Below are 19,716 nucleotides of genomic sequence, written 5' to 3'. Positions count from 1 at the left end.
GACAAGATAGGGATGTTTGATGCATAAGGCCTGAAGTTCTGACAATCGCCTGGCCGATGTGATTGCAGTCAGAAACAAAATTTTCCATGCGAGATATCTTAAGTCACAAGAAGATGCAGGTTCAAAGGGTGGAGCTGTTAAAGCTTGCAGAACCAAAGCCAAATCCCAAGGTTGTACAGGTTCTCTAAAGGGAGGTTTTAGGTGGATAACCCCTTTCAAGAAAGTCTTATTGAGTCTGTGTGACATAAGTGAAGAATCTTGAAAACCAATATGAAAACTTGAGATGGCAGCTAAATGTATGCGGATAGTAGAGGCAGACACCGCAGAGTGGAAATTATGTGATAAGTAATCCATTACCACAGAGACCGGGGCTAATAAGGGTTCTAATTGCTTATCTGCTGCCCAAAGAGAGAACCTCTTCCATTTGTTAAAATAGATTAGTCTGGTGGACAACTTATGAGATGCAATAAGAATATTGCAAACAGGGGACAAAAGGTTTTCATGCCTGGCAATCATAGGAAGTGGAGAAACTAAGCTGTCAGTTTCAGGGTTGTTAGATTGGGGTGAATCAGACCCTGCGGATGGGAGATCAATGTTGAGGATGGATTGAGGATCCACGGTTGATCTAGGAGGTGAGGCTGGAGGAAAGGAAACCAGACTTGTTGAGACCAATATGGAGCAATGAGGATCACTTTGCTCTTCAACTGTCGTACTTTATTTAGAAATTGAGAGATGAGGGGGAGTGGAGGACAGGCATAAAGAAGACCCAAGGGCCAAGCATGGACTAGAGCGTCCCTTGGTGACTGTCCTCGAGGGGGGATTAGGGCAAAGTAGTTGCTGCACTTGTAGTTGGTTGGGGAGGCAAAAAGGTTGCAGTAAGGCTGGCCCCAGCGGTTGAAGATTTTTGCCACTATCAGAGGATTGAGGGACTACTCGTGAGGCTGTAGACTGCACCTGCTTAATTTGTCTGCTATCACACTGGAGTTCCCAGGAATGTGAATTGCAATCAGAAAGCAGTTTTGAGCTATTGCCCATTGCCATATTCTCAAGGCCTCTTGGCATAACAAATAAGATCTGGTGCCTCCTTGTTTGTTAATGTTAATGTACAAGACCACTGACATGTTGTCTGATTGGATCGTAATAGTCCCTGATGGAAGGATGGAGTGAAATTGCTTGCAATGCTAGAAGCACCACCCTCACTTCTAGGACACTGATATGCAAAAGGGCCTCTGACTCCAACCAGGTGCCTTGGACCAAGTTTCCCTGACATAGCCCCCACCCCCTACCCCATCAGGGAGGCATCTGTGGTCACTGTGGCTATTGTTTGATGGGGGTTGAAAGGGCGAGACCATTGTTGGGGATTTTGAGACATCCACCAGAGTAAATCTTGCATCTTGCATCTCTGAGTTACACTTATTTGAAAAGACAAGGGATGTTGAAGAGGGTACCACTGAGTGAGAAGTAGCCATTGAAGAAGTCTCATGTGGAATCTGGCTAGAGGCACAATGGTAATCGAAGCTGCCATTGACCGCAATAGCTGAAGTACAGATCGAGCTGAGGATTTGTGGTGACAGAGAAGTGGTTGAACTTGTTGCCTTATTCTCTGAAGTCTGTGTTCTGCAAGGGATGCTGTGCAATTTCTTGTGTCCAACAGTACCCCTATAAATTCCAAAGACTGATTTGGGGTTGTATTGGATTTCTCCCAGTTTATAGTGATTCCCAGGTTTCGAGCTGTTAAGAGAGTATATTGCAGGGCTTCTTCCAGTAGACACTTGGTGGGGGCGTTAAGGAGCCAGTCATCTAGATATGGAAATACCTGGAATCCTTGAAGTCACAAGTGAGCAATAACCACTGCCATGCATTTTGTGAACACTCTGGGGGCTGTACAGAGACCGAAGAGCAGTGCTCTAAACTGGTAGTGACTGGCTCCTATACAGACGTGGAGGTATCTTCTTGAGCATTTGTCCATTTTTATGTGGTAATATGCATCTTGAAGATCTACATAGCACATCCAATCATCTTCTTCCAGAAGAGGAAGGATAGACTGAACCGTGACCATCCAGAATTTCACTGTTTTGACAAATTTGTTTAGTGTACTGAGATCCAGAATTGGTCTCCAGTCCCCTGTCTTTTTTGACACTAAAAAGAACCTTGAGTAAAAGCCGGATAATATCTGATCTGGGGGGACCATCTGGATGACTCTTTTTTGTACCAGCTTTTTGATTTAGTGTGCTGTTGTTTCCCATTGACTGGGTGGAATGTCAGGTAACACTCTTGATGAGACTGGGCAAAGATGGAAGGGGATGTGATAGCCCCTGGATATAATCCATTGTACCCAAGAGTCGGTTATCTTTTGCCAGGCAGCTGGGGGATACAAGGAGAAACGACCCCCAACCTCTTCCAGAGGTGAGCAGTCAGGCAACGCTTCAGGAGCACTGATAGGGTTGGCCAGAGAAAGAATCTCTGGAACCCCAGTTTCGCGAACCTCCTCTGCCCCAAAAGGGGCATCTTCCATTGGAGTTTCCCCCTCTGTCTCTAGGGGAAAACTCAGTACGTGCATCCCTGAAGAACCCTGTGACTTCTTGTGCCAGATCTTTCTGATCCTCTGATTTCTGAAATAGAATTGGAGTGTCTGACACCAATGGCAGACAAGGTCTTGCCATCTTGTTCACACCGTGCCAGCGTATCCCTGACTTTAGGGCCAAACAAAGAGGTGGCCTCTATGGGGGCATTCATGAAGGAAGCCTTAAAGGAGTCCGCAAAGTCATAAAGGTGCATTCAAGCCTGTCGTCTGGTGACTATTCCTGCGCCTGCTGCACTAGCCACCCCTTCCATTCCATGAGAAATAAGATGCATGGAAGAGTTGGAAATGGACTCTAGGGTGACTATCAGAGAAGCCACATTATCATGGACTTCGTCAGAAACAGCTCCTGCCAAGGTTTCAGAGAGCTAGTTGATAAGATCTAGCTGAAGCCTGGTAAAATGTGCCAAATAATTCAAAGACCTTACGGCAAAGGTCGATGAAGCAAACACGCTTCCCTAATCTGTCAATTACCCTGGACTCCTTGTTGGGTGGATGGACAGTTTGGCTCTCTTCTTGACCCAGGAGGTAGGGGGCCAGGCACAAAAAGCCTGCAGGAATACGGATTCCTCAGAGGAAGGATTAGAGGGCTTCCAGTCACCCCTCTGCCTAAGGATCGTGAGGATGTCACCAAAGGACACCTCATCACATGGTGACCATGGGTACCCTTCCCCATGATCAAAATCCGTATCTTCAGTCAATGACTCCTCAGTGGAGTCCATGTGTTTCCTCTTATACAATGCTTTGTGGGGTGCTTCCTCAGTGGGTGGTTCTGGGGAAGACTGCAAAGAGGGGGTCTCCTGAGGAGGAGAGACCTGAGGCACTTGTGCTCAGTGTCCGGGAGTTAAAGCTTGTGTCAGTTGCGGCACAAAGGGGGAAAAGGACTCTGACAAATGAGCTTTGCCAGTGGAGGCAAACCCCTCTTCATGGCCTGGAAGGCTGGCCCACCCAAGGACGGATGGGATCCCGGAACCGAGCACGACAACCTCGGAACCAGGGTCACATCCCACCCCAATGAGCTCACCCCCAGACCAGGAGTCTCAAGAGCACCATGAACCGTAAGAGAGAGAGCATCCCTGGAAGGTGCCATAGAAAAAATTGCCGTGGAGCCAGAAATGCCCTCCCCAACAGCACAGCCACTGGCCTGAGAAGAGCCCGATTCCCAGTGCACCAAAGGCCACAAGGACAACTCTGGTTCCAAAGTGAGATCCCCTATTGGATTCGGAGGGAGGAAAGCTGCTGTTGGAGTAATAGGCTTCGAAACTTGAGTGAAAGTCGAAGGAGGAGTATACGTTGGGGTTTGAGGCAAAATACGCTCACCTGAATGGGGGAACGGGACTTCGATGGTTGAGAGAGATCTCTGGCCACAAGCAACTGGTCAACAAGCCGCAACACATCCTGCTCAGAAAGACTCTTGGTTGACCTCATGGAGAAGGCTGATGGCGATTCTGGCTTTTCCAGGAAAGGACTGTACTGACTGCTTGCAAAAGGATCCAGTGAAGGGGAATATTTGGTCCTTGCTAATTCAATAGGTGCAGAGATCGGAGCCAAGGAAGTCTGCACCGAAGAAAACAGTGTGGAAAAGGTCTACACCGATGATGTAAGTGCCGTAGTAGTTGAAGGTGTCTGCACCATAAAGGCAAATGTCTGCCCCAAAGGATATGGTGCCATAGTGGAAAGTGTTTGCACCGGCAATAAAGATGGTGCTGAGAAGGACTGCACCAAAGTATATGTCGGTGCCAAAAAAGTCTGCACTGTGAAGTACAGAAGAGTCATACTTGGAGCCAAAGGAGACTGTACCAACAGTGCCAAAGGGTACTGAATCTGTACTGATGGTGCCGTTAGGGCTTGCAACAGAACTGTCAGAACCATAGTTGACTGCACCAGGAACTTCGGTGCCGATATTGATAAAGGAGACATGACTGTAGTCAGGATCATTTGGGGTGGTGCCGAGCCTGGAGCTGACAGGGTCACAGGTGGCAGTGCCAGAGTAGTAATCAATTTCAACTTCTTATGAGTCGACTCTCTACAATCTCCAGAGGGAGAAGAAGGGAGTGACTTCAATGAAGAAGAGGAAGAATGCCTCTTGCAGGATTTAACAGGAGGGGGTGAGCCCTCGACTCTCTACGATCTCCAGGGGGAGAAGAAGGGAGTGACTTCGATGAAGAAGAGGAAGAATGCCTCTTGCAGGGTTTAACAGGAGAGGGTGAGCCCTCCAACCCAGAAATAGCCTCAGAGAAAGGAGACTTGAGGAGACCTTTCAAAATTAACTTATTCTTCCTCTTGTTGAGAGTCCTGGTAGAGAACTTTTTAGAAATCCCACACGGAGGATCTACAGTCAAGTGAGAAACATTAAGACAGTAGACACATAAGTTATGGCCATCAGAAAGCGGTAACTTACGGCCACAATCCTTGCACTGCTTGAAACCAACTGAACTTTTCTTATCTGATATAGCTGTTGTGGAAAAGAAGCACAGTAGCATAAGGAAGAATAACGGCTAACCAAGAAAAAGGTAAAAGAGAAAAGGAAGGATAACCAACGATGATAATGGAGAATAACCACAAGGTAGGAAAAGAGGGTAATAAAGTGAAAAGACTAAAGGGAGAGAATCTAAAGTGTGCGATAGAGTAGGAAGACATTAGAATAAACTTTTGAGAAAAATTTAGAGTAATAATGTATAAATTGTCAAAAATCTAGACACTTAGCTGAGAGAGTGGCTTGACATGGCTGTTCAGCAACACGGGAAATGAAATCTGAGGTAACAGGGAGCAGAGCATTCTGGGTAGGACCTTGGCTTGAGAGTTTTTGGCTGACGCGAGCTTGATACTGGCCAACTCGGTTCCGAGGATGGAACCGATAACCCATCAGTAAGGAATGAATGAAGATTAACAACATCAGATCAGTATCTTGTCTACACCTAAAGTGAGAATCAGAAGCTATGTACTGTATTAAGGTGGACGCACATGGGAAATTAATTTTATCTGATTGTTTCTTTACTTCTTTATTGAAAAGAGTAGGTGATTCTACATATCTCTGAGGTAATCTAGTTGAAGTATATTGTTGCCCTTTATATATAAAGGAACAAATATTGGCTGTCTGGGTGTATAGAAATAGAAGAGAAAGTTAAGGAAATATCTATAATTGAAAAGGTGGTAGCTGTCAGCATGATAGAACTCCATACTGTAGCAGGGTTGGGCACTACAGGAATAGTTGGTACTACTACGGTAGTAACTGCTCCTAAATCTTGTACAAACCTATATGTGTTCTTGCCTGGTTTCTTAACTGACAAAGTAGGCGTATTACATGGGTTTCTATTCAGGACAATTATTTCTTGCTGAAGTAATGGAGAAATGACAGATTTGATACCTTTCTCTGCCTCTTTTGATAATCAATATCGAAATACCACGGGTAGGTGCTCATAAGGTTTTAAAACTACTTTTACAAGTTCAGCATCTTTTATAAGCCGTGCTTGATTATCATGGTTACTCCATAGCTCTGAAGGAATGGTTTCCAGTTCTTCCAAATCAGCTGCATTACAGCACTGTTCTGATGTTAGCACTGTGAAGAGTGCATCTTTGTACAAACAGACAAAAAGGGGGAAAGTTCATTTGGGATAGCAAGGAAAACTCCACCTGGAGTGCAGAATACACTAAGTACATCATAATTTACACAATAAATCTCTACCTAAAAGATTTAAAGGACCAGTGTTCCCTACAATAAATGCATGTTGCTCTTTTAATGGACCTACTTGTATGAGAATAGTTTTTGTCTTTGGATAATCCAAAGGAACCCCACGGACTCCCATACCCCAAACTGTTTTCATGGATAGTGGGAGATGTTCTGCATTTGATGAGGTGACCATAGACTGAGTCACTCCTGTTTCAACAAGAAAGGGAAGAGTAGAATTACATACTGTAACATCAGCAAAGGGTCCTTCTTGATTCACTTATACCAAAGTAAACAGCTGTAACTCCTATTCATGGTTGTCCTAATGCTCTTGTTGCATGCTGGTGGTTGCCAAGTGGTAGTCCAAGTAGGAGGATGTCTCTCCCCTTGCTGTGGTGCTTGGACATTTGGTGCAATGGTTGGCTGAAAAGATTAATCTGTTTGGACCAATGTCCACTCTGACCACAATTAAAATAGGGGCTAATGTGTTGCCAATGCTGCTGAGTCTATGGTGATGTGGGAGGGTAAACATTTTGCTGATACTGTCCTGGGGATTGTTGTGGGAAGAATGTAAATCTACCTTTGCCTCTGCAATTCCTCATCCTCTACCCTCTTCTCTGTGAACAAGTATTGAACTGTTGAAGATGGACACCTACTAATTTCTTTTGGTGTTCCTTTTCATCTTGCATTGTCTGCCGCATACTGTGCTTGATCAACAACTTAATGAATACCTGAGTAAGCCAATTTAAACAAACTTTCTTAATTTGTTTTTGTATTGGTGGTAATAAGCCTTCTACAGAGACAGCTGACAGTCCACTGACTGCCATTCCTTCTGTAGGTTCTGGGTGCCCAGAAAAGGCTTCAAACTCATCTATCATTGGCTGGAGGCATGCGTCAATAGATTCATTCTCTTTCTGTACAGTTGCCTTGATTCTTGGCCAATTAAGTGATTTGGGCATGCTTTAGTGATTGCTTTTAGCAAATTATCTCTGACAGTTAAAAACCCATCATCTGTGCGTTTTGGAGCATTATCTCCTATAGCTGATTTTCCCCACATTTTTCTGAAAATATCTGGGGGAGTGGAAGCTTTCAAAATTGCTCGTAAATCTTCAATAGTACGGTTGTGTAACTGCATGTCCTTCTAAAATAGTTGCATATCTAGCTGAGTGTATTTAAACAGGAAAGAGCAAGAATCTACAACAGTCTGAAAGTCTACTGCAGTCCACGTGCACACTACACTTATGGTAGGTTTAGCGTCACCGTCCTGGGCTGTGATATGATTAGGTACCTCCCTCAAAAGATGAATCTGAGTATAAAATGGCATATTAGTGGCGGAGTTGTCAGAATCAGAGGATGACTCAGAGTCTGATGCATCCTTGAAACTGTTTAAGACGTGAATTCCACCTATATTCTTCTCTGTCAATGATTATTGAAAACTGCATAAGTAACTTTTGAAACTTCCTTAATGTTAGCTGTTTTAGAAGGGGTGTTTTTACTGCTATATTATTTTAATTTAGCAGTATGTTGTGTCCCAAATGCATGTTTGTGTTTTTGATATAACAGTCTACTGTTATTTGCTATTCACATTAACACTTCATTAGAATGTGAAACAGCATGTTGCTGTCACCGCTGTTGAAATCTGTTGTTGTAAACTGATCCTTGAGGATGAGCAGAAGTGCTGTACGTAACTTGGGAATTATCAGGGGGAAATACTATGGGGGCTACATATAAATTATTCCTCCACCTTTTCCCTTGGAGATGGAGGGCTAACTACTTCATAAGATGCAGAATGGTCTTAAGATGGAGAGGTAGCTGAAGGAATCAGAGGACAGTCATCACCAGGTGAATCAGGCTGAGTTACTTTTAATTTTTCTGTTTTACAGGATACAGACCCCAGGTACCATTTACTGCTTTTCATGTAGCTGAATTATATTTTAGGCTTCTAACTATAGATTCATTTTCATTATGTTTAGATTCTTCTTGCTAGTCATTAAAAGCTGACCAATGAGGGACAAGTAATTTATTTCCTTTCTATTTAAATTTTTTTTAAGATTCTCTAGAATACCCTTGTTGAAAGATCCATCCCCAGGGAACTGCAGTGCACTATCATTTTTAGTGAGCTCAGACCACTTTACCAAATAATTACAGCTGTCTTGGTCATATTTATTAAACATGTATCTGGCTGGAGTCCCAAACTCCAGTTCTTTTAATACACCCACATTTGCACCCATTATAATTTTAGTACAATGATAATTTGACCTAATCACATACATCAAAACCTACTTTTAAACAAAACTATAATTAAATGCCACACTCATTCTTGTTTGTATATGTAATTAGACCCACTCTCATTCAATGAAGAACATATTTCTTTTTTTTTCTTATGATTAGTCACCATTCTCATACGAAATATATGCAATGTAACCCAGTTTCATAAATTTTATTCCACTCTTGTACAATTAATCTGCTGCAAAAATTACATAGCAAAAGCTTAGCTGTAGAGACTTCAAACTCTGCTGTAGGTGAAATAATATAGTTGTGTGCTGGCACACCAGAAATTCACCAGACAGAAAACCTGTCAAGAATGAGCCCAGAGGTAATTTCTGCTGCAGCAACTCACAAATGGCTCTAAAGATCCAAGACTTTACAGCACCAAACTATTATGGTCACAAAATAACTACAGGCAACATAGTTCAGAAGAGAAGAAGAATATCCTTTATTGCAAAGAACACACATATGTTGGAGACTAAGCAATCGAAGTTTAGTCTCCTCAAACACAAGAAACTTCATTCTTTTATATTATTATTATAATTACTATTATTATTATTATTATTATTACAGTTAGGCAGAATATTTTGTATCTATCAAACTATAGCCACTGAACAATTAAAACTGAACATCTTTGTATTATTTTACTTGCTAAGAATCTGCTGACCCCTTATCTGTGCCTTTCCATATCAGGCATAAGTTCTGATCTTTCACAATGGAACTTTTTACTCTGGCACTATCTGTGTTGGCAAGAAACACCTCATCAAAACAGACTAATACTATTAGAATCCATATTGAAACAAGACGGATTCCAAAAAGAGAAAATATTTTTTATTTATTACAAATTTTTCCCATCTGCACTTCTCCCTTCACATTATACTTCAGATATTTTGTGACTTCCAATAGCTGAAAGAACCATGAACTCTTTAGCACTTCACTGACATCCCCATGATCCCCATGGAAGACACTGGTAAACATATCTCTTACTGCAATATCTCAGAGATGTCTGACTCTCTTAGGACTCATTGATTCCTCTCCCTGACTCCATTTAGTGGAAAGTAACCTCCATGAATAAGACAGAGTTAGTCTTCTTGGACTATGATATACATGTCCACTTTCTCAGTGCTAGTTAGACTGCTCATTTGGTGAATAATAAACTTTTCATTCTTAACCACATAGTAAGGATGTATGAAGATGTTTTAGATTAATGTTGACTAGCCTCCGACAGCATGCCTGGGGATCTTGTGTCATACCCTTCAGCCTCTTTCAGGTTGAAATCTGGACAAAGTCATAAATAATGGGGGGACAAAGGACCAATAATAGGGACACTTTTACATACTGCTTTTACAAGTTTAGAAAGTTGAAAGAATGACAGGTTTTGCATTAGCATGAATTTTCTGAAGGGTATGAAGTCTGAAACACAAATGTATGTCATTATTTTCTGACTTCAATCCTTGATATTTGCCAGAAAACCACAATTTTATGAGAAACAGATAAAAAAATATGAAGCAAAAACCTGTACAGTTGAGAGGTACGCTTGTTACACATTTTTACTACCTGCCTCCACCTAATGCCCTTTTTGGAGAGAAGTAGAAGTGTTTTACCAAAACGTTTGGAGGATGATATTGAAATCTATTTCTGCGTACTCAGAGTCTCAATTCCAAACTCAGTCTTCTTTTCACTAGCAAGGCTGTTTTGTGGCTTACTGTTGCATGGAATGTTTGACAAGCATGTGGAAATGTACCCCCACTAGTTACATAACAGTGGAAATCATTAATACAAAAACAATTATATAAAGAAATAGCATTATACTTTTGCAAAATAGCATTCATATATTAGCAGAAATATGGCTAAAGTTAAAGAGTTACTATGGTCCTCGTTCAGCTATGCAAACTAGTAATTTGGGGCTTCTGAAATAATTAGAGTATTCAAGCAATGATTTGTATTGTTAGGATTTTTGGTAGATACACTGCTCAACATCTCCATGCTGTTTATTTGCGCTGAATGTATAATGCATCTGCCTGACTGAGACACTCTTCCCTCCCATGTTCCACATTTTACACCTTTTTCCCCATCTTTTTTTTTTTTTTTTTAACACGTAAATGAAAAACATTGTTCAAAAATATGAAATGCAATGAATATATGAGACATTCAGATTTTCTGCAGACAAGATAAAAGAATAATACAATTCATAACTGTATGTAACGTGCACAAAAGAATCTTGGAAATTCAGAAATGAAGATTACATTTGACAGATGAGCAGATTATGCAAGGTTACATTTGGCAGGGAACATACAGGATTATATCTGGCAAGGAAAAAAGTCTGGTATATAAACTTGTCTTTCTCTACTACAGTTTCCATCTATTGTTTAATTCTTTGATAGTGTAGCTCAATTTTTGCCAAGGTTTGCTGAAAGATGTAGCTGCACTTTTTCAAGCCTTTACATTTGTATGGATTATCTTTTATCTTAAGTGAATTTCAATTTTATACATAAATGCAACTGCATCACATTAAGCAGTCTTAAGAGAAAGCATCCCATCTTCTGCCACTCATGAAATAAGGTGGTGATCTCTACATAATTATTTACAGAATTTATTTTAATGTTGAAGTATGAAATTACCTTCAGTATATGGCCGTGTGTGCTTAAGTCCATGAATCAGTGCAAACTTCTCACATACAAGAAATACTGGCCTCTGAATTAAAGTAAATTTGTTGTTTCCTACATCCAGTTTTTGCCTTGAGAAACTGAATGTTCCCAGCCCGGGAATGTAGACACCCTAAAAAAAAAAAAAATAAATAAACATAAAATTTGCCCCAAACTTCTTAACTGCAATGCATTCCAAATAGTTTAAAATGTTTTCAGGAGATGTGTGAAGAAAAATAAACAAATGGTAGTGTTTTAAGAATTTCTGTGTTGCCTGCATTGGCATTACAATATAAAACAGTGTGGATAGCATACTTTTGAAAGTATACCACATTTGTACTACTGTGATTTTTGTATCATTTGCTTGATCACCATTGGGGCTTGGAACATTAGTTGCACCCCATGACCCTCCTCTACTTCCATTTCATAAGTCCAATTTGCTCCCTTGGATCCTTGGGACAACCCCCAAGAAGAAGGTAACTCCATTAAAGATTTCACACCCCAGTTGTTAAGCTAAGAAGTCAAGATAGTTTCAGAGTGGTGTCATCCTTAGTGACATGGAGCTTTTGTATGTTAGGCCTATAACCATTTCTTCTGTTGCCCAGAAAACACAGCACAATGCCTGTTACACTATGCCCAATACAGATATGCTCTTCTGCATACTCCAAGTAGGCTTGTAATCATTAGTCCACTGAGCTTATGGCATACATATCCCTGGAATCTTTTTCATAAAAGATGCACCTAAAACTGCACTTCACCAGATGGACAGGTTGACAGCAGTCATTTACTACCATTGCCTCAGAGCCGGATCTATTGCTCTGGTTGCTAATCAAACCTATATCATCTGGCTATAGTCAGAGCATTGTCCATTTGTAACACAGAGCTAGCTTGCACCATTATGATTAAAGCCTTTAAGGTGCCATGCTCCTTGTAATAAAACTGTACGAATGGTGACAACCCACTATGGCATCATATTAGAAAGTATCAGCCTTACCGCACACCTTCATGTCTGCCTATCATTCCTTTTTCATTAAATTATGGTAAGCAATGTGCTGGTTCTGAAGGACAAATTGCTAGACATTTTTCATACATTTTATAATACAGTAAGAAGGTTATACTTCATTGTTAGACAGTAAAATCAGTTACGAAAGAAAAGTGAAATAAGAAATGGCACTATAAAGTACCTTAATCCTATGAAAAAACAACACCTTTTTTCTAACTAAACAATTACTCTGTTTATCCAACACACATTTCTATCCAGGCTTCTGACATACTACATGATTAGTATATCAGTTGTGTTCTCCTGCTTGCATTTAGATAATATGTTGAAGGTAAGGCAAATTTTTATTTGTATTAGGTCAGTGATGGCAGACCTTTTGGGCTTAGCATGTCAAAAGTTCAGAAAATACCTATAGTATCTCTTGACTATGCTCGTATGTCAGCCCCCCCCAAACAAAAGAGAAAAGTACAGTTGTGTACACTTACCATAAATGTAGATGTTCAAGTGTATTCACTGTTGCAGTCATCACACTTGGGTTATCTGCCTGCAGGTAGCCCTCAGTCAGCCTGAATACCACAGTCTTGGGATTTCTGCATCGGATGCTGTCACTTCATTCATGATGTCAGGTCATCAGGGGTATAAAACATGCATCCAATGCCATTACATCAGTTTTTCTTGCCCCAGATGTCAGGAGCCCCCAAAATAGGAAGCAATGAAATAGTGTGGAACACCTCCAGTAAAAAGTAAATACCATTTCCATAAGATATGGTCAAAAAAGAGGATAAGTAGAAAGTATAGAAAGACAGGGGGCTGGAGGGAGGGTAATCAGGACTGCAACAGTGAATACACTAGAACATTTACATTTATGGTAAGTGTACACAACTGTACTATGTTATTCGTGTTTCATTGTTGCAGTCATCACACTTGGGTTGATTCCCAAAGCTGAGGAAGGGTGGAGGCAGTCAAGAAGTAGTAGGGCTGGCTAGCAGGCCTTGCAAGACTGCTGTGGCAAATCCAGCTCTGGATTTAGAAAAGATAGGTAAATGGCAATGCTTGGTGAATGTGTGTACAGAACTCCAGGCTGCAGCTTCCTGGATGTCCCTGGTAGGGACTCCCCTGAGAAAAACTGCAGAGGTTGAGGTAACCCTAGTGGAATGAGGCCTGATCCCCTGTTGAGTAGGTTTTCCATGGTGTTTGTAGCAGAAATGCTTCAGTGTGCTATCCATTTAGAAATGGTTTGTTTCGAAATGGCCTTGCCCTCTGCCCCTGTAGCAAAGCTGACTAGCAGCTGGTCAGATTTTCTGAAAGGTTTAGTCCTGTCAAGGTAGAACCTGGGCTGTCTGTGCACATCAAAGGAGTGCAGGATCCTTTCCCCTTTATTCTGAGGATTAGAAAAAAAGGTTGACAAATGGATGGATTGGTTTAAAGCCACACTGGATACCACCTTGGGCATAAAAGATGGATTAGTCCTGAGGGAAACCCTGTCCGCATGGAAGATAATGAAGGGTTCCACAGCCATAAGGGCCTGTAACTTAGACACTCTTCTTGCTGAAGTGATGGCTAGCAGTAAGGCTGTTTTCCAAGAGAGGAATTTTAACTCTGCTCTAGCAGCAGGCTCAAAAGGGGAAAGTGTGAACTTCTCTAGTACAAAGTTAAGGTCCCACGAAGGAGTGGGAGCTGTCCTTGGGGGTCTTAAATTGTTAGCTCCTCTCAGGAACTGTTTGATCAGAGGGTGAGAGAAGAGGGGTGGCTCAGTATTGTAATGAGCTGAAATGGAAGAGGCATGAATCTTAATTGATGAGAAGAAGAGGCCTTTGTGGAGCAGCTCTGCCAGGTAATCTAGGATTTGCGGCAAGGAGGGCATGGCTGTTTCCTTCCCTTGAGACTGGCTCCAAGAACAGTATCTATTCCACTTTTCTGAATAGGATTTCCTAGTACTGGACCTCCTGGCCTCAAGGATAACATCCAGCACCTGTTTGCTGAGGATTGGTAGTGATGTATTTAGGGAATAAGCCAGGCTGCCAAGTTCAGGGTTTGCAGCTGAGGATGCAAAATCTGTCCCTCCTGCTGGGACAGCAGAGAGGGGGTCTGATGTAGGTTCCAGGGTGGTACTGCTGTCAGACTGTGTAGGAGTGGGTACCAGTGCTGGTGTGGCCAGTCTGGTGCAATAAGGATTGTCCTTGGCCTGTCCTGTTTGATCTTGAAGAGTACTTTTGGAAGGAGGGGCACAGGGGAAAGGCATAGATTGAGAGGTTTTCCCATGTGAAGGATAGGGCATCCACTTTCCAAGCTTGGCTGTGGGGAATTCTGGTGCAAAATTTGTTTAGTTGATGGTTTTGGGGGATGCAAAGAGGTCCACCTCTGGTGTTCCCCACCTGTGTATTAGACGTTTGAATGAGTTTGGTTCCAGTTTCCACTCGTGTGAGTCCATTAGATTTCTGCTTAAGTCATCTGCCAGTGAATTTTGTTTGCCTGGCAGGAATTGAGCTTGCAGGTGCACTTGGTTGCTTAAGGCTGTGTTCCACAGAGCCATGGCTAACCTGCACAGTGGGTAGGAGTGAGTCCCCCCTTACTTGTTTATGTACCACATAACTGTGGTGTTGTCTGTCTTTATCAGGAGTTGCCCTAGCAGGATAAGGTATTTGAAGGCTGTCAGTGCATTCTGTACAGCTAACATTTCATTTTGATTGATATGCAGGTGAGTTTGTCCTGGGCTCCATTTGCCTTGAATGCATTTGCCTGCCATGTGAGCCCCCATGCATAGTCTGATGCATCTGTTGTCAGAGTTTGAATGGCGGGGGGTTGTGAGAAAGGGAGTCCCTTGTTGTGGTTGCAAGCCTCTTCCCACCAAAGGAACTCTGTCCTTAGGCAAGGAACGATAAGAATCAATGTTTCCAGGTCCTGGTAATGTTGACACCAGAGACTTTTTAAGTACCACTGAAGTTTCCTCATATGCAGTCTTGCATATAGAATCAGTAGAATACATGAGGCCATGAACCCTAGGGCTTGCAGTATTTTTCTTGCAGATAGCTGGGTTTGGGTGGCCAGTAGTTTGAAATAAGTTGTCAAATAAACCTACTTTTCTGGCATGAGGAATGCCATCTGGGAAGTTGTGTTCAAGCTTGCTCCCAGGAATACAATCTTTTGACTGGGTACCAGATGTGATTTCTTTTCATTGATGGTATACCCCAGATAAGTTAAGAGTCTCTTTACAAACGTCAGGTGCTGAAGAAGCAATTCCTGCTGTCCGCCTGAATCAGGCAATCATCCAAGTATGGGTAAATTTGAATATTTCTCTGCCTGCAGAAGCAATGGCTGGAGCCAGGCACTTTGTAAATACCCTGGGCACAGTAGATAAGCCAAAGGGAAGTGAAGAGAACTGATAGTGCATACAGCCTGCCCTGAAACGTAGATATTTCCTGCAAGATTTCCTTATGGGGATGTGCAGATAAGCTTCTTTTAAGTATAGGGTGACTAGCCAGGAGTCCTTGGCTAGCATAGGAAAGGGCTGCTGGAGTGTAAGCATTTTGAATTTTGGTACCACCAGGAAGGTGTTTAGGATTGACAGATACAGAATAGGGTGCCAAGAGTTCTCTTTCCTGGGCAGCAGGAACAGCCTGGAGTAGAAACCCTGTCCCCTTTGCACTGTTGGCACAGGTTGAATAGCCCTGATACTGAGAAGAGAAAGTACTTGCTTTTGGGCCTCTGTCCACTGGTTTGGAGGAAGGTCTGGCAATCTGCCTGGGGTTGGCAGAGAGTGGAAATAGAATCTGTATCCCTGGGATACAATGTTTAAGACCCATCAGTCCTGGGTAATATACTCCCAGTTTTTTGCATGCAGTGTGAGTTTTCCTCCTAGGGGTGCAAGTACTTGGGCATGTCTGGGAAGGATTAAGGACAAGTCATTGTGAACTTTTTCCATAGGGGAGTGGCTTACCACTCTCAGTTTTTGAGGAGGGAACACTCCATTGTTTAGATCTGTGCATACCCTGAGACTGTAGTCTTTGTGGTCTGTTGCCCCTGGGTTTGGGCTGAGACGGTCTATAAGGGACTGGAAAGGACCATTTTTTTGAAGGCCAATGCCTACTGAATCTAGGTGGCTGTACCTGTAAGAAATCGTTAACAGTTTGCATGGATTTAGCTTTTTCCTCCATTTTTTAAGAACTTCTTCTACTTTAGAGCCAAACAAACATTCTTGGTTTAATGGAGCATCAAGTAATTTTGCCTTGACATGGTCTGGCAAGATTTGTTCTTTCAGCCAAGCATGCCTTCTCAGAACAGACCCAGTGACACAGCCCTGCAAGATGCTTCTAAGGCATCAAAACCACACTGCAAAGTATGTTTACCAACTTGGTTTGCAGAATGCATTAAGTCTTGTAAGTCCTTATTTTCTGCACAATCAGGAATAAACATTTTTTGTTTAATTAGATCAATAACATGCTGCTGGTACTTCAACATGTGAAACTGGCAATTTAAAGCCCTGATGACAAGAGTTGCAGAGGTATATACCTTCTTACCCCATCTGTCTAGAGCCCTAGAATCTCTGTCCGAAGGGGTAGGATTTTTGGCTGTAGAAGCCTTAATACCTTTAAGTCCCTGGGAAATGGTCTCTGGATCTGCAGTGGGATTTTTAAAGAGAAATTTTTGAGAGTCAGGTACTCTGTAGTACCTGTCAGGCTTCCTAGGAGCAGGTGGTAAAGTATCAGGGGTAAGGCTGGATTCCATAAAGACATCATGTACAATATCCAGGACAGGGGGAATAGCTAGAGGCCTATGCTGAGGCAAGTCTAAAAATTCCCTGAGTCTCTTTTTGGACTGTGGGTAGTCCTGGCATTCCCAGCAGAAATGCTCTCTTGGGGTATGTAAGGGTTCACCGAAAGAAAAGTCCTCTGGGGGGGGAGGCTGAGGGAACTGAATCCTCTGCAAAAGAGTCCTCATAGGTAGATAAGGGCATGTCCTGGTAATCACAGGGGTCAGAGTCATCAGACTCATGGTCTGAAAAATCAGAAGGAAAATCAGTTCTTTGTCTTTTAGAGGGGGAAGGCTGGCTTTCCCTAATTAAAGTAATAAGGTCTTCAGCCATTCTAAGCATTTGTTTCTGTGGCATGGGAGCTTGAGAATGTGCTTTGGTCATCGGTTTCCTAGGCATAGTGCGAACTTTGGGCCTGAGAAATTTGGTAGATTTAGTCATTAATGAAGTAGTCGGTTTGATACGAACATTGGAAGATCTGAATACACCCTCAGAAGCTGGTGCCTGCACAATGGCTCTGGACCCATCCAAGGTAGAGACATCCGCAGGTTCAATAGTCGAAGAAGCATCTCGTTGCATACCGGACTCTGAATGGGTCTCAGTAGAGGCATGCAAATCTGTAGAAGTGGGTAACAGGGGCTGCGAAAGCACCTCACTGAGTACCAGTGGACTGGCAACTAGCTCAATGGAAGCGTTGTCCGCAGTTTTGGACCTATGCGGTCTGTCTCTGTCTTTATCTTTTTGTTTTTTCAGAAGATCGGTAGTCAGATGGCTTACCGAAGCCATTTCAGAATACGGAGAACAAGACCAAAAGAATTTAGAAACAAAAATAGCCCGATGATGAATAGTGCAGACATTGAACAAGGCACAAAACTGACAGCGAGGGACGTCATGGTCTGGGCCTAAACAGGTGACGCAGTAAGAATGAAAATCTCTGTGAGGTATTTGCTTTCCACAGGGAAGACAATTGTTAACTTTTTCTGACATCGGTTAGAGCAAGAAAAAAGGATCCCCAACGGGGTACTTAGCTTTAGAAGACTTCAGGTTTGAAACTCGAAAAACGAAAATTTCAGGTAGCTGCTGACTGGCACTTGTGAACTGCTTCTGCTTCAGGCTCCCGCACGGCAAGAAAAGCTGATGTAATGGTGTCGGCTGCATGTTTTATACCCCTGATGACCTGATGTCATGGATGAGGCAACAGCATCTGACGCAGAATTCCCAAGACTCTGGTATTCGGGCCGACTGAGGGCTACCTGCAGGCAGATAACCCAAGTGTGATGACTGCAACAGTGAAACACAAAGAACATCAACTCTTTACATATTCATTTATTTAAAAAAATACAGTCAAATTGCGTGCTTCTATGTATTATAAAAGTAAAAGAAAAATCAGTGACTTACAATAGAGAAAACTATATGCAAACTGATAACTGGGCTTAAAATAGTGCACCAAAAATTACCCTACTTTTAATAGTAATTCTGAATTAAAGTAAAAAAATATAAAACACATTGCATTTGATTTGATTAACATCAATTAATGACTTTTTTATTGCTGAATTTTAATACATAAGTGCAGGGTCACATATTTCTTGTATTTTTGTTCATTCAGTTTCTTTGGTAACTTGCATGTTGGTGAACGCTGGTGAATCACCCAAAACGTTGAGGTGTGTCACCTTTGACACGCGTTTCACAGGTTTGCCATCACTGAATAAGGTACTTACCGTAAAAACAGATCTATGAGGAGAAATCGTCTATGCAGAAAATTCTTAAACATGGATTTAATCACACTGAGAAATGTAATATTTGAGCAAGTCAACCAGTTTAACTCATTGTCTTTCAACCTCCCCTTCAGCACCTATGGGAAGTAGAGAAGCTGAAGAGTATGGTTCTGAAATAGAAATACATACTCCTTTTCCTGAATATTAGATACCTACAATGAAATCTGTGAAGTTGCTTGTGGAAATACATATCTTGGATACATAATAACCAAATACATATAAATGAATGAAAAGTTATTCATATATTTGCTAGACTATTCAAGACTAATAAAATCTAAAATAGGAGTTATGTTTTGTGTGTGTGTGTGTGTGTGTGTGTGTGTGTGTGTGTGTGTGTGTGTGTGTGTGTGTGTGTGTGTGTGTGTGTCTGTGTTATTTTTAAGGAAGAACACAAAAAATGGGACTAGTACTTAGGTAAACTGTTTTAGGTAAACTGTTTTCAAAGAGGAAAAGAAAATGCAACAAGTACAGGCGTATTCAGTGTACAAGACCTTTTAAGAAACTAGCTGACTGCAATTTACAATTCCCAAAATAATTTCTGTTTTCTTGGAAGCAAATACATCTAGAAGAAAAACTTAGATAACAGTGGCATTTACCAGCAACTGGTGTTACAGGCAATCTCTATAGCTATGTCCTAAACCAGTGGCAAAAGCAGCTGCTGCTAACAGAGGGCTAACCATACATATAAAAAAGTACGTGAAGTAGAAATCATATTGGGAGTGCCAATAAAAAAACAGTAAGAAGTACTGAGGTCAGGCAGTCATCACTGTAGCACCCAACAGCAAAGTCCTGCAATGGTCAACCAATCACCACAAACATTCTGACATTGGGAAGGCAGAGGCATTCACCATGCTATAAAATCTGTGCATGCATGCTGATCAAAGCAGGGATCCTTCATTATAGGTTCTGCACAACATCTGTGATACACAGGATGTCAGATGTTCTACATTCTGATTCCCTGAAACCTCTTGAATTATTGGTAAAATGGGATATATGCAAATGACCCCTTGAGGCCATCAGGTGTTTCAGC

At 41.9% G+C, this 19,716-nt stretch overlaps 1 protein-coding gene across 1 annotated transcript in view; it reads right to left on the bottom strand.

Annotated features, from left to right (window-relative positions):
- The window catches only part of CCDC81 (coiled-coil domain containing 81), a 1,631,012-nt gene that overhangs the window by 1,346,344 nt on the left and 264,952 nt on the right, over positions 1-19,716 (bottom strand). Inside the window, exon 3 of the mRNA XM_044071201.1 lies at positions 11,138-11,294. Coding sequence (XP_043927136.1) covers positions 11,138-11,294 — 157 coding nt within the window. The remainder of the gene's footprint in view (positions 1-11,137; positions 11,295-19,716) is intronic.

The sequence above is a fragment of the Protopterus annectens genome, chromosome 5.part0 (genome assembly GCF_019279795.1).
Source record: "Protopterus annectens isolate FY-2018-M chromosome 5.part0, PAN1.0, whole genome shotgun sequence".
In the NCBI taxonomy this organism is placed as follows: domain Eukaryota; kingdom Metazoa; phylum Chordata; order Ceratodontiformes; family Protopteridae; genus Protopterus; species Protopterus annectens.
Note: the sequence above shows the minus strand (reverse complement) of the source record. Positions and strands in the feature narration are given on the sequence as shown.